General features: G+C 49.7%; 1 protein-coding gene across 3 annotated transcripts in view; it reads left to right on the top strand.

Moving 5' to 3' along the window:
* NHEJ1 (non-homologous end joining factor 1) overlaps positions 1-14,468 on the top strand; it is a 147,371-nt gene that overhangs the window by 2,968 nt on the left and 129,935 nt on the right. For all 3 annotated transcript variants that reach the window (XM_030579365.1, XM_030579366.1, XM_030579368.1), the window contains exons 2-4: positions 1,631-1,817; positions 3,318-3,527; positions 9,452-9,590. In XM_030579365.1, the coding sequence (XP_030435225.1) occupies positions 1,632-1,817; positions 3,318-3,527; positions 9,452-9,590 (535 nt within the window). In that variant the 5' untranslated portion in view covers position 1,631. The remainder of the gene's footprint in view (positions 1-1,630; positions 1,818-3,317; positions 3,528-9,451; positions 9,591-14,468) is intronic.

Here is a 14,468-nt window from a genome sequence, read left to right as displayed (position 1 = left end):
AAGAACAGAAGAACATCCACACTGGGTCTGACCAATGGTCCCTCCAGCCCAGTGCCCTGTCTTTGATAGTGGCCAGCACCAAATGCTTCAGAGGGGATGAGCAATACAGGGCAATTATCAACTGATCCATCCCGTCATCCAGTCCCTGGCAATTGGAGGTTTAGGGATCCCTGCAGCATGGGGTTGGGTCCCTGACCATATTGGGGGGATGTGGTAGAGGTCTATAAGGTGATGGCGGGTGTGGAGAGAGTGAATTGGGAAGTGTTATTTACCCCTTCACATAACACAAGAACCAGGGGTCACCCAACGAAGTTAATAGGCAGCAGATTTAAAACAAATATGAGGAAAGACTTCTTTACACAACTTGTTTAACTCACTGCCAGGGGATGTTGTGAAGGCCAAAAGTATAACTGGTTTCAATGCTCTGGTAGTCCCTAAACCTCCAACTGCCAGAACCTGGGGCTGGACAATAGGGAATGGATCATTGAGTAATTGCCCTGTTCTGTTCATTCCCGCTGAAGTGTCTGATCCTGGCCACTGTCAGAGACAGAATATTGACACCTCTATCAATGCCGAGAGCATCTCCTAGGAAAAAAGCAGACGGAACTTGGATTTCTAGTGAAAAATAATCCTCAGAATTATTTATTTATTTTTTTTAAGAGAGAGGGCAGTGGGACCCATCCCTTCTCGAGCCATCCTTGTCCTTCATGGGACCCATCCCTTCTCGATCCATCCTTGTCCTTCATAAAGACACAAAAAAGGGCACAAGCCGATACATTTCCTTTGCAAGTCATCTTTAATACTCAAAAGCAGGCTGTGGGGATTGTAGGTCCCAGCATGCAATGCTCCACAGTTGGACTAAAGAAGAGAATTGTATGCTAAGAGTTGTAGTCATTGTACTCTTCTGGGACTAGTTACTATGAAACACAAACCCCTTCACCTTATATGTGATATTTTGATCCAGATTTGTTTGTCCAACATCTCATGTGTCGTGGCCCTGATCCCTACTGTGATTCAAATAATAGTTTACTAGTGGCCCATCTCCTCCTCCCATTTTGTCCTTGTAGTGAGACTATAACTCACTGTTTGTGCTGCCAGGGTAGCTCCTGTGATTGGGCATTCACAAACACTGGATTGTGATGTGCCTATGGGATCTGACAGGAGGAGAAGCTGGGAAGAAAATGCTGGGCCAAGTACAGAGGTTTCAGAGGTCATCATTAGCACTGCCCATCTTGTTTCTCTGAGAACCAGCAGTGCATTATTTATTTTAAAATGGAATAGCAACTGCAATGCAAAATGGCCAAAGAATTTTCTCCTCTGGGCAGGCCATTCATTCACGCCTGTAATGGTATATTTCTCCAGCCCACAGGGCCTGTTACCCATCTTATGAGCTGCATATGGAAGGAGCTGAGGCCAGGCGTCACTATGAAATGGTGTTTGTGTTCAGAGTTGGTTTGGTATCATCAGCTGCAGGCCTCAGGGCTAGTGTGAGCCAGTGGGGATGCAAAGGCCTCTGAGAGGCGCACGTACGCTTTCCTGGAGCATGTTCTCTCCAGGGAGTGGGATCTGGTGGAAGTTGTGCTCTGCATTTGCTGAGTGCTGCTGTCTAAGCCTGTTTGCTCTTTTGCAGGATGGAGGGCTCTGAGGATCTAGATAGCAGCCTCCTGACACAGCCTTGGGCTTCAGTTTGCTTTGGTGAATCCACTTTTATTGCCAAGGCTTGTTTCAGAGAAACCGGCTACGTCTTGCTGATCTCTGACCTCAGCAGTGTGTGGTACGAGCGTGCAGACAGGGATGTCATTGGGAAAAGATCCAAGGTGAGTCTGGAATGAGGTTTGCAAAATCCACAAATCCCCTTTTATGCATAAGCCTGCTCACATTCCAGCATGAGTTTATAGGACATGCAGAGGAGCGATGACAGCTTCAATAGGACTAGGGTAGAAGGCCTTGATGTGGGAAGCCCTACACAGGTCTGCTGATTCCTCTCCATTCTGACCTACAACATTTCCTGCTATGCTAGTCCTGGGCTTCTGCACCCAGTCTCTGCTGTTGCCCCTCAGTCCTGATCTGCAGCCTCCCTTCTATTTCAGTCCTGGTTTCCTTCCCCACAGCTCTATCAGTGCCCCTCAGTTCTGAATCAGCACCTTTGGCTGTTCCAGTTCTGGATCCCTCCGCCTCAGACACTGTACCAAACTGGTGGTCTGTGATTCTGAGGGAGATTGCTTGGGGTGAGGCCATCAGACACATTTCCCTTGTAGGCTGGGTTGGAAGCTTGTTTCCAGGGGTGCAAGGCCAGTGCACTAGCAGTGTCTCACTCTGGCAGCCTGTCCTCCTTCCTCCATCTTTCTGGTGATTGTGATGCCATAGAATTGGGTATGGCCATCAAGGGAGAGACGACTGTTAGCTTTAGTGGTCAGATCAGAGGCTATCCTCTTCAGGACTGCTCCTCCAGGGATGCTACCCTGCCAGTTTCCGCAGGCTCAGTTACATGCTTATTTTAATGATGTCACTTACATCTTCTGTAATTTCAGAGACAGGCCAGGTAGCACAAGCGACCGTCTACCTCTCTTGTAGGTCCCCTCTGTGTCTGGGCCAAGGGGCAGATGGGAGCAGGGCCTGTTTGGAGCCTCTTGGGGGAACTGTTACCCCGATCACTGGGCTTAATGTTAGAGTATTTTATATTTTGGCGTCTGCTGGGGGATGGATGGTGATGGGCAAAGTCGTCTTGGCTACTGCCATATACTACAATGGCTGCTTTCCATTTATCTGTCTTGGCAGGTGGGCTAGGCTGTAACAGTTTCTCAGCCAGCCTGGAGCAGCTGAGAGGTGTCCTAGCACAGGAGAGCCCTGGAGTGGTAATGGGAGGGTAGTGGGATATTGGAGATGGCATCCCAGGAACCACATGGGGATAAAATTTCATTATGCCCTCTACATCCTGCCCTTTCAAACTCCACCTGCCCAGAGCTGGGGATCTGGTGGGCCAGGAGGGAATGCCCAGATCCCAGGCGTTACGGGCATGGGGAGAACTGGTGAGGAAAGTTCTTTGTCGAACATAGACCAGATGGGTGTCTGTTGCTCTCAGTCCCGCTTGTTCCATTGGAGGCTTTGTTCTGTATTGGTTAAGGGAAGGTGAAGGAGGATGTGTGGCTAAGCTGCCTGCAGTGACAGTCCCAAGGATGGACTTTTAGAGCGCGGAATGAACTAGGATGGACCCTATTTGCTGGGGTTTCTACACGATCAGAGTGAGCCTAACATTGGGGTCTCCAGGGTTCCTTGCTGCTCCCACTAACTGCACCTTTCCATTTGGGCTTTCCCAGGAGCTGAACAAGCGGCTGACAGCCCATGTGTCGTCTTTCCTGAATTGCTTGAGCAACCTGATGTGCCCTTTGCTGGAAGGAAGGGAGAGTGATGCCAATTCCTTCTCCTGCCAACAGACTGCCAGCAAACTCACCATCCGTGTGAAAAGTGAACTCTCCGGGCTACCCTTCTACTGGGATTTCCACTGCCCTGCGGCTGCTGTGGAGATGGTGAGGAAAGGGCTCTGCAATGTGCCATGTGCCTGGTCCCTCCTGCTGAGACGCTCGGCAAAACTAGCCAGTCACTGATGACGAGGGGCTGCAGTGGGTGGCGGGAGCTGAGTTAATTGATTTCAAAAAATCTTGTGGAGGCTTTGGAGTTACCAAGGTGTGCACTAACTGCCTGCATCACCTGGTCTGACCCTTGTTCCCCTCCCCTGCTGTGTGACACAGCCACTTACTGCTTCCTGCTCAGGTCAGACTGTCAACTCCACCAGCCAAGGGCTATCTCTTAGGGTTGCCAACCCTCCATGAGTAACAAATATTTAATAATGGGCTCTTCAGCCTAGCAGACAAAGGTAGACTACAATTCAGTGGAACACAAGCCATGTATTAAAGTTTAGTCTTTAATTAAAGATAATGTCTTGTGGTGAAACCTCCAGGAATTTGTCCAACCTTCCTATCTCTGCCTGTGTGTGTGCTGCACCCATCACAGTAGGACCCTGACCCTGCACCACAGCAATCTCAGTAAGCCTAATAATAAAACAGTGCAGCCAGTGGGAATGAGCACCACGCTGAGTGTTAGAAGGGCCTGAGTTCTGCCACTGGCTCTGACACCGACTCATTATGTATTCTTGGCCGAGTCACTGCTTTTCTCAGTGCCACAGTTTCTCCTCCTGTGGGAAAGAGAATTCACCCCTCCCCCGCCTCCCAAGGATTGGGGGGCTTCCTGAGTTGGTGTCCGTAAAAGCCAAGTACCCTGCTTAGTCTCTCTAGGGATGGGAAAGGAGCTGAAGAGCTGCTGGGGCTGTGTATTACTGTTCCCTAGAACCACTCATAGATACTAAGGCCAGAAAGGGACCATTGTTGAGTATCTAGCATAGGCCATAGTGCTGCCTTGTATTCATTTCTTGCGTTAATTATCTGAGTGACAATAGCATCTGGAGGCCTCCTCCAGGAGCAGGTCCCTGCTGTGTAGGGCTCTGTACAAACACAGGGTCAGAGATGGTCGCTGCTCCAAAGAGCTTGCCATCTAAGTGAGATACAACAAGTGGGCGTAGCAATCAAGGGGAGCTGGGACAAGGATAGTCATTAACATGAGCCAAGTGGTATTGGGGGGGGGCCCACCACGCCACCGGCCTGGAAGAGGGAAGGGATCTGAAGATGTCCAGGATGGCTGCTTTATGGACTAGCTCAGTTCCCTGTGTATGGGTCACCATGGAAGAAAGTGCAATGGGACTTGTGGGCGAAGCTGGTGATGAAGCCTGGCATCGCTGGTGGGGTGGAGTGGTGGGGTTGCATGATGAGATACAAGGGAGGAGAGAGGAGCAGAGAGAGGCATATGCTTGGTTCCTTAGGTGTCGATCTTGTCCTGCAGTCAAGCCTCCATTGGAACTCTCAAGCTAAGCAGAGTTTCCTAGTTTCCAAGGCCAGAAGTGACCATTATGATCATGTAGTCTGACTTACTGTCCAGCACAGGTTGGAGAATGCCCCCCACAATCATTCCTAGAGCAGATCTTCTAGAGAAGCAGCCAGCCTTGATTTAAAAATAGTCATGGATGGAGAATCTACCATGTCCCCAAGTAAGTAGTCCCAGTGGTTGATCACTCTCCCCCATTAAAAATGTACACCTTATTTCCAATCTGAATTTGTCTAGCTTCAACTTTGCGCCATAGGATTGTATTTTACCTTTGTCTGCTAGACTGAAGAGCCCATTATTAAATGTTCGTTCCCCATGTAGGTACTTACAGACTGTGATCAAATCACCTTTTAACCTTCTCTTTGTTAAGCTAAATAGATTGAGTTCCTTGAGTCTGTCATTATGAGGCAGGTTTTCAAATCTTGTAATCATTCTGGTGGCTCTTCTTTGAACCCTCTCCAATGTAAGTTAATAAGGGCCAGGTCTGGGACGCAAGTCCTAGTCTAAGGAATGGGGTGGCTGGCTCAGTAAGGAGTAGGGCCCCAGTGTGGTACTATGTGGCATGCTGTACTGCAAGGAGTGGGGGTGCTCTGTTCTTGGATCCAGTGCTGACCCCAATGCCTTTGTGTGGTGCTAAGCAATGCTCTGCTGCTAGAGGTCTGTGTTTTGGTTGAAACATAAAACTGAAGCTCTGGCCACCTGGTAATGAAAGGTGCTTTGGCTTTGCAGCTCACAGTCCAGCTCTTACAGAGCTTCCAAATGGCTTTGTTCTCTTCCCAAATCTCCTCCTGCAGTTTCAGCTGGGAAACAAGGCTTGCCCACTTCCTGCCAAACTGTTTTGCAGCACTGCTTGATGTTGTCTTATTGAAGGCAGCTGATTCTTTGGTGAGGGATATGATTCCAGTCTGTGCTTTTATGTCCCTTGACCTTTGTACAATGCTCTGTGTACCTGCAGATTGGAAGAGGCTGTCTGTTTGAGGTAATTACTTTTAGTAGGTGGCACCATGCAAACAGCTAGGAGGCTTCAGTCTGAAATTCAAAACTGGGACCAGAAAGAAAATCAGGAACCAAGCACACCAAGTGCTGGGTTAGTTAGGAACACAAATGGCCAGGCCAGCCCAGAGCAGGGCTCCTCCAACCTAGTTTCCTACCTGTGACAGAAGCCATTCCTAGCTGCTCAGAAGGAGGTGCAGGGAACTCTGCAGTGGGCAGTGGTGGAATGTCTGTCCCTAGGTCAGAGACTGGCACGTGCCCTGAAGAATGAAGGTTTATAGCCCTGCTAAAAACATTTGGTTTAAAAAAATCCTTATTTTTGTAACTGTGGATGTTCCCGTTATCCATATAAATAGCTGATGCTGCTTTGATGATTTCTTGTGGCGATGAGTGCCACAAGGCTAATTGAGTGTCTTATGAAAAAGCCTTTCCTTTGATCAGTTTTGAATTCATTGCTTTTCAGTTTAATTGGATGTAGGGGTGTGTAAAGGAATAAAAATTTGGTTGCTTTTGGAGGGGCACTTTCTGTGCCCCTATGGCCAGAGGAGCTGGCTCTCTCCCCCACCCCCCACTTCCAGCGGCTGGAGAAGCTCATTCTTTCCTGGCAGCCAGAGTTGCTGGATCTCCCCTGTGGCCCCAGGGCTGGAGGAGCTGCCGTGGCCCCAGTACTGCCCTGGCTCCAGAAGAGATTTGTGCCCCCCACTGATGGGTGGCTTGCCTCTGCTTGTCCTCTTGCACACATCCCTGATTGGACGTTCCCTTGTTCTTTTATAGAACAAATTGGCCTATGAGGGCTTCACTTCCAGCATTCTCAGTGGCTCTGCAGGTGAGAAGTGTATTCGTTCACAGTGATATGCATAGGGAAAATTTGGGGCATTCTCTGCTCTTACATACACTTGTCTTTAAGGCTGTGTGTTCTTTGTAGCTTGATTAAATTGTAGTGGTGTTCAGTGTGCACCAGAGGGTGCTGTGCACCTAACTAATAATTGTTGCTAGTCAACAGAGGCAGCTCAGAAGCAAGTGATGGATTTGGGACTTGCCCTAGAGAAGCTGAGGCAGCTGTAGCTGGGAAGGGGCCTCCTAGGCACGTTGTGAGTGCTGCTTGCTGGGACAGTGCATGTAAGTGTTCTGCTCTGCTGCAAAATTTGCTGTAATACCATTTACAAAACAAACTCCCCATGTGTTCACCACGACTGTGGAAGGGTGGGACAGGGCAGCTAGCAAGAGGACAGGATGAGGCTCCCTGGCGGGGCCCCTTTAAAGGGCATTGGCCCTTTGATCAGACCAATATTGGACCTGCCTGAAAGTTCTGATGTTGTGGGTTTGAAATATCTGCACTTAAAATTCTCCCCTTTCTCTTTAAAAAGAGCAGAGCTGGGGTCTCAGTCCCGTTGCTAGTGGGACAGATGTCCTCAGAATCCATCCGTATGGTGGGCACCTATTGACTCACTGGCAATGCCAGGGACTGAAAGGGTGATGGGGCTGGACAGAGCTCACCACACAGGCTCATCCTCCCTAGCAGAGTTGTAAGTTGTTGTCTGTGTGCAGGGGTAGGGCTTGCCCAGACTCTGCCTTTCCTGGGGTACATGGAGGAGTCAGTCTCCAGCCTGCCAGTGCAGCTCCTTTCACCAGCCCTGAAATCCTTTTACAAAGAACAAATGAGGCATACCAAAACCCACTCCGTCTGTCAGTGCCCTCTGCTGGCTGTCCAGCAACAGGACCTTCCCAGAGCCGTGTCCGCCTCTGCTGGTGCACAGGTGGAGAAGTAACAAAAAGGAGCCATGTTAGTTCTGGTTCCATTAAGAACACAGGATGTGGGGCAGACCCATGCTGCTCACCTGGGCCAAGACACATGGCCCTGGAAAGACATTCTCTTGCCCTTCAAAGAGAGTATGAATCCCACAGTGTTATCGGAGTGATAGAGCGAGCTGTGAACCAGCAGCTGCTGCTGTCCTGTTAGTTCATATTTTAATTAATGTTTGTAAAGCACTGAGGCAATGGGACGCACTGCATAATGCGAAGTGCTACTGTTAGTAAGCAGGAACGGGGCCCAGGTTTTGCTCAGCTGCTCACCAAGAATCTGAGGCCTGTGCCGAACTGGCCTAGAATGGAGCAGATTGCTTGCTCCCTCCCTCAACTCTGCAAGTGAAGGGATGGCCCATGGGGACCACAGCTCCCAGCATCTTGACCCGAATGGAGGCCGCATTGCATTTTGGGACCTGTGGTGTCCATGGCTTGAACCTTTGGCTGAAAGAGGAGGGAGCTGCAGAACTCAACTCCCCAACTCTCTGCAGTGAGTGTGCCATGGACTCAGGGCCTCTTGGGGTTGTGGTGTCATGTAAGTGATGCTGTATTCACCGTACCCCTATGTCAGGGGCTTGGGTTTGCTGATAAGAATGCAGCACAGAATGAGTAGGGTTTTGTCAGACAGGCTTTGAGGGCCCATTGGGCCTTGCTGCATGGGTCTTGCCCAGGCTGTCCCACAGATGACAGTGAGGGGGTTGTTCCCTGTGTCCATCTCACTGGAGTTGCTAGGTGAGATGGTCCATTGGGAGCAGAGCTTGGCCTGGCCTGACTTGAACCTCTCTGACATGAGGCCAGGAAGCTGCAGAGAGAGCGTGTCCCCTGGACAAAGTGCCCTTGGTGCGAGGCGGAGCAGGGTTCATCCAATGCACACTGAGGAATAGGGCAGGACCCTCTGCACTGAGAGGCCTTGGGCAAGGATGAGGTGGCCTGGGCTGGGTAGATGGGTGCATGGGGCAGCAGCAAGGGCCTGGATAGGATTTGGGGGTAGAGATTCCTCATGCCTTTGATCTCATCTTCCTGTGAAAGTCTCTCAATTTCCTCAAGCTGCAATTTGACAGCACAGTTCCTTTTATTTTTTAGTCACAGCCATGTCTGTTTCCAGTGTCAGAATTCACATCAGGGCCCACAGGGGCTTGGGGGGCGTGAGGCTCAGAGGGGCCTGTTTGTGCTGCTTACAGAAGTTCTCACTGGGCTGATCAGACTGAAGGAGTTCGCTGTTGTCTCCTGCCACTCCCATAGCTGTCTGTGGAGTTGGAGTGTGTCTCTTATATTGAACCTTCTCCACCATATGTCCATCTTGTTCCTCACTGCCTGTGCTGTTTTGTACAACGTCTCTTGCTGGGAGAGGCTGAGACTGGGGTAGATGGAAGTTATCCGACAGTCAAAGCTCCTGCCCCCTTCTCTACAGCTCCTCTCACAGCCAACATTTCTATACCATTCCCTACAGTGCCTCCTCCTGGGAGAGGCAGGAATGGCAGAGACCTCCCTGCACAACCAGTGCATCTGATTTGTTCCATAGAGTGCCTCTTGCTGGTAGATGCTGGAATGGCAGACAGGCATTGCTGTGATTGGTGAGCGCTGAGAAGTCCTGAGTAAACGTTGGCTATAGCTGTTGCCAATACGTTGCTGCTGTCGACTGACCTGCTTCAACTGCTTTTGTTCTAGAGACAGTTTAAGTGCCCTTCTTGGCCTTCCCTGTTTTGTCTTTCCTACTTAGATTTCCCGTCATCTTGTGCGGCCCCTCATCAGGATGAGCCTGGCATTGCAGTACCAGCTTCAAGAGCTGGCATCTCTCCTGGTGCAGAAGGATGTTGAGATTGAAGACTACAGGGAGAGCGGGGCTGCTCTCAGCAGAGGTACGGAGGGCTGTTCCACTCATGGGGAAACCAGGGCTGGAGAGAGCAGGGAGTGAGTTTCCTTCCCTGCACAGGGTTGGCACAAAGTGCTCAGTCTGGCTATTACCCAATGAGGCTTGTGTTTCATGTTCAGCTGCTACAGCAGTCAGACAGTAGCCAGAAGCCTTGGGAGTAGTCCCCAGGGGAGCGGTGGAGGAGGAATGGACATTGACAAGTAGCCGAAGGACTTGGGAAGTCGCCAAGGGGCTCTTTGCTTTACTTAGAGAACCTGGCTGTTTACCAGGAGCCTGGATCCAAAGCCAGCTAGTGAAGGAACTGGAGCAGAGTCAGGGTTTTTTCCCACATGCAGTAGCTTGCAGAGCACTTGGAGAGGAACCAGGGGCTCCCAGCTCTTCCCCTGGAAGCATGGCTGTGCGCATGGGTCTGTTTCCAGTGTGGAGTCTCTGAGATGTGAACGAGGGGCCTGCGTTTAATCCCCAGCTGTCAGAGCACAGTGTCCAGAGTGAGGTGATATAAGGACTGTCAGAGCTGTCGCTGGTGGGTGGAGTCCCTCGGTGATTAGAAGGGGTGCTGGGTCCCACCCTCAGCTGGCGATGCCGCTGGCATGTGGATTCGGTTCACAGCTGGCAGACGCTCTGCACGCCTTGGGCTGGAGGGCAGTGTTAAGGGGGTTAGGGGAGGGGGATGCTCTGCTTTTCACCAGCGTGGCCTGATTTCCTCAAAGAGCTTCCCTTGCACATCAGAGGGCTGCTATGGTCCGGACCAGCTCCCCAGGATCCACTAGGTACTGGTCTAGTGCTGCTTGTCTGACACACTGCTCTCTGCATGCCTCGCGGGCCTGAAAACTTTATTTTGTTGGTTATTTATACAGCCCCCTTGGTAAGTGCAGTGCTGGAAAGTGATGTCAGGTACTCCAGGCCCTGTAATCTCAGTGATTCCAGCTCAGACTTGCTCTCCTTACCAGTGGGGAAAGTTTTCCTACTAACTGGTGCCACAAATGCCTGCTGGAAGGTGAGGGGTGACCTGGGACCTTTAAGGATGACTGGAAAAAGGCTAATGTAGTGCCCATCTTTAAAAAAGGGAAGAAGGAGGATCTGGGGAACTACGGGCCAGTCAGCCTCACCTCAGTCCCTGGAAAAATCATGGAGCAGGCCCTCAAGGAATAAATTTTGAAGGACTTAGAGGAGAGGAAAGTGATCAAGAACAGTCAGCATGGATTCACCAAGGGCAAGTCATGCCTGACTAACCTAATTGCCTTCTATGATGAGATAACTGGATGAGGGGAAAGCAGTGGACGTGTTATTCCTTGACTTTAGCAAAGCTTTTGATATGGTCTCCCATCGTATCTTGCCAGCAAGTTAAAGTAGTATGGGCTGGATGAATGGACTATAAGGTGGATAGAAAGCTGGCTAGATCATCAGGCTCAACGAGTAGTGATCAATGGCTCCATATCTAATTGGCAGCCGGTATCAAGTGGAGTGCCCCAAGGGTCGGTCCTGGGGCCGGTTTTCAATATCTTCATTAATGATCTGGAGGATGGCGTGGACTGCACCCTCAGCAAACTGGAAGGATTGAAAGATATGCTGGAGGGTAGGGGTAGGATACAGAGGGACCTAGACAAATTAGAGGGTTTGGCCAAGAGAAATCTGACGAGGTTCAACAAGGACAAGTGCAGAGTCCTGCACTTAGAATGGAAGAATCCCATGCACTGCTACAGACTAGGGACTGAGTGGCTGGGCAGCAGTTCTGCAGAAAAGGACCTAGGGGTTACAGTGGATGAGAAGCTGGATAGGAGTCAACATGTGCCCATGTTGCCAAGAAGGCTAATGGCATTGTGGGCTGTAGGGACATTACCAGCAGATCCAGGGACATGATCATTCCCCTCTATTCGACATTGGCGAGGCCTCATCTGGAGTCCTGTGTCCAGTTTTGGGCCCCACACTACAAGAGGGATGTGGAAAAATTAGAAAGAGTCCAGCGGCAGGCAACAAAAATGATTAGGGGGCTGGAGCACATGACTTATGAGGAGAGGCTGAGGGAACTGGGCTTATTTAGGCTGCAGAAGAGAAGAATGAGGGGGGATTTGATAGCTGCTTTTGACTAAGTGAAAGGGGGTTCCAAAGAGGATGGATCTAGACTGTTCTCAGTGGTGGCAGATGACAGAACAAGGAGCAATGTTCTCAAGTTGCAGTGGGGGAGGTTTAGGTTGGATATTAGGAAACACTATTTCACTAGGAGGGCGGTGAAGCACTGGAATGGGTTCCCTAGGGAGGTGACGGAATCTGCTTCCTTAGAGGTTTTTAATGTCAGGCTTGACAAAGCCCTGGCTGGGATGATTTACTTGGGGTTGGTCCTGCTTTGAGCAGGGGGTTGGACTAGATACCTCCTGAGATCCCTTCCAACCCTGATATTCTATGATTCTAAGGCTTGCGCATCACCCCTAGGAATAGGGATTGTGCGGGGCGATTCCCTTGCGCAGCGACACCTGCTACCTCTTGGGGGGATGGGTGTAAGTAAGGGCAGCGCACGGCTTGTGCTTAGAACTAGGTTAGCACATGAACTGGACCAGACTCCGGCTCCCTCTGGTGTTACTGTGCTGGATATTCAGGGCTCACGTGAGTCCAAAGAAGCTTATTTGTGGGTGTAGAATCAGCAGGTATATGCCTGATGCAGGAGCCAGCAAGGGGGCTGGGAGGTGTCATTCTCCAGTCACTTTGTGCCCACCCAAAACTCAAAGGGGTTCCTTAATATGACATGAGGTGCAGGGCTTCCCACCTGCAGAGTTTATCCCATTGTTGGCAGATGGAGCAATCACCTGAACCACTCCTAAGGAACAGTTCATAGTGGTGGTGGAGAAATGATGGCCTGGAGCTAGCAACAGGGCCAGGCAAGTCAGGTATTGGGACCAACCCCCGGTAGTCTCGCTGGGACGCCCTCAGAAGCCCAAGTGCAGGGGTGTCCACGGAATGGCTGGCTTTCTTATTTGCAGGAGTAGGAAAGAGGAGCTCCTGCCCTTGGGTGATGGCATATTATAGTCCTAGCCTTCACAACCTCCTCAGGCAAGGAGTTCCACAGGTTGACTGGGTGCTGTGTGAAGAAGAACTTCCTTTTATTTGTTTTAAACCTGCTGCCCATTAATTTCATTTGGTGGCTCCTCATTCTTATATTATGGGAACAAGTAAATAACTTTTCCTTATTCACTTTCTCCACACCACTCATGATTTTATAGACCTCTAGATATTCTCCGTCTTATTCTCTATCCCTTTTTAAATTATTCCTAACATCCGGTTTGCTTTTTTAACTGCTGCTGCACGCTGTTTAGATGTCTTCAGAGAACTATCCACAATGATTCCAAGATCTCTTTCCTGATTAGTTGTAGCTAAATTAGCCCCCATCATGTTGTATGTATAGTTGGGGTTATTTTTTCCAAAGTGCATTACTTTACATTTATCCACATTAAATTTCATTTGCCATTTTGTTGCCCAATCACTTAATTTTGTGAGATCTTTTTGTTCTTCGAGTGATTGCTCATATCAATTCCAGTTAGATGTATGCGTGCGCCACATGCACGGATGTCAGAAACTTTTTCCCTGGCTGCTAGCCTTGGGACCGGCTGGGGAGCCCCCTGGAGTGGTGCTGAAATGGCGATCTATATAAGCCCCTGCCAGCCCAACCCTCAACCCCCCTTCAGTTCCTTCTTACCGCCTGTGACGGGTGTTAGAACAGTGGTCTCTTGTCTTATCAAGTGCTTCACTTATCCCTAGTGTTCTCTTATCTTGATTGTTGATTGATTGTTAGTAGTTAGTGTTAAGTGTTAATTGTAGTTTAGCTGTTGAGGGCAGTCTCCTCAACAACTGCCCTGCGGGGCCCTGGGGCATGCCCTCTCAGGGCTTCAAGCCTTGCAAGTCTTGCAACAGGCCCATGCCTACGGGCGACCCCCACGATTCCTGTCTCAGGTGTCTGGGGGAGGGCCATCAAGTGGACAAATGCAGAATTTGTAAAGTGTTCAAACCTCAGACATGTAAAGAGAGGGAGATTCATCTTAGACAACTCCTCATGGAGTCAGCCCTCTCAAGACACGGGCCCAAGTGCCTCAGTGTGGAGTGCTCCGCCAGCAGTACCGTCTTCGGCACCGCAGAAGATCTCACGCTCATCTTGGGACCGTCCATCTCCCGGGCCCCAGAAACACCCGCCTCGGCACTGCTTCCGTTTCCCGGTTGCTGCCAAGAAGCAAGCTGTGGGACAATGCCTGCCTAGTGCCCAGCTGGGGAGAGAAGCCATGGCCCTGCGCCTGCCGGGGATAGAGAGCTCTGGGCCCGCAGGCTTCATTCTATGTTAAAATAAGAATAATAAATATATTTGGACCAGCAGTTCAACAATGTTTTACTTTTTTAAAATAAATAAGATGAAAACTGTTTATGATATTTATTTTGTAAAACCTCCTTAATTTTTCTTACAGATAGATAAAAAAGAGCAAATTCACATGGTAAGATGAAAGAATAATTGCTGAATAATTTAATTAATACCTTTTACATGTAAAATTACCCTTTTTATCTTATGGATTCATATATTATGTATATTAAATATATTTTTCATATTATTGAATGTACAAATACAAAATAAGCCTTGAAAAATTGTTGACACCTGCCACACTCTTCTGAAAACATGAATGTGCTACTGGCCACAAAAAGGTTAGGCACCACTGCTGTGGGAGGACCCCCTGTCAGGGTCAAGACAGTTACCACAGTCCCGATGGAGCAATAACCTAACCAGTCCTCTAAGCAGGCCGCCTTGCCTAGCTCTCTTCAGGCCAGCCCTGCACACGGGACAGTGCAAGTAGAAGAGATCACTTTACTGTCCACGCTGGACACCTTCGAG

The sequence above is a fragment of the Gopherus evgoodei genome, chromosome 11, assembly GCF_007399415.2.
Source record: "Gopherus evgoodei ecotype Sinaloan lineage chromosome 11, rGopEvg1_v1.p, whole genome shotgun sequence".
Classification (NCBI taxonomy): Eukaryota; Metazoa; Chordata; order Testudines; family Testudinidae; genus Gopherus; species Gopherus evgoodei.
Note: the sequence above shows the minus strand (reverse complement) of the source record. Positions and strands in the feature narration are given on the sequence as shown.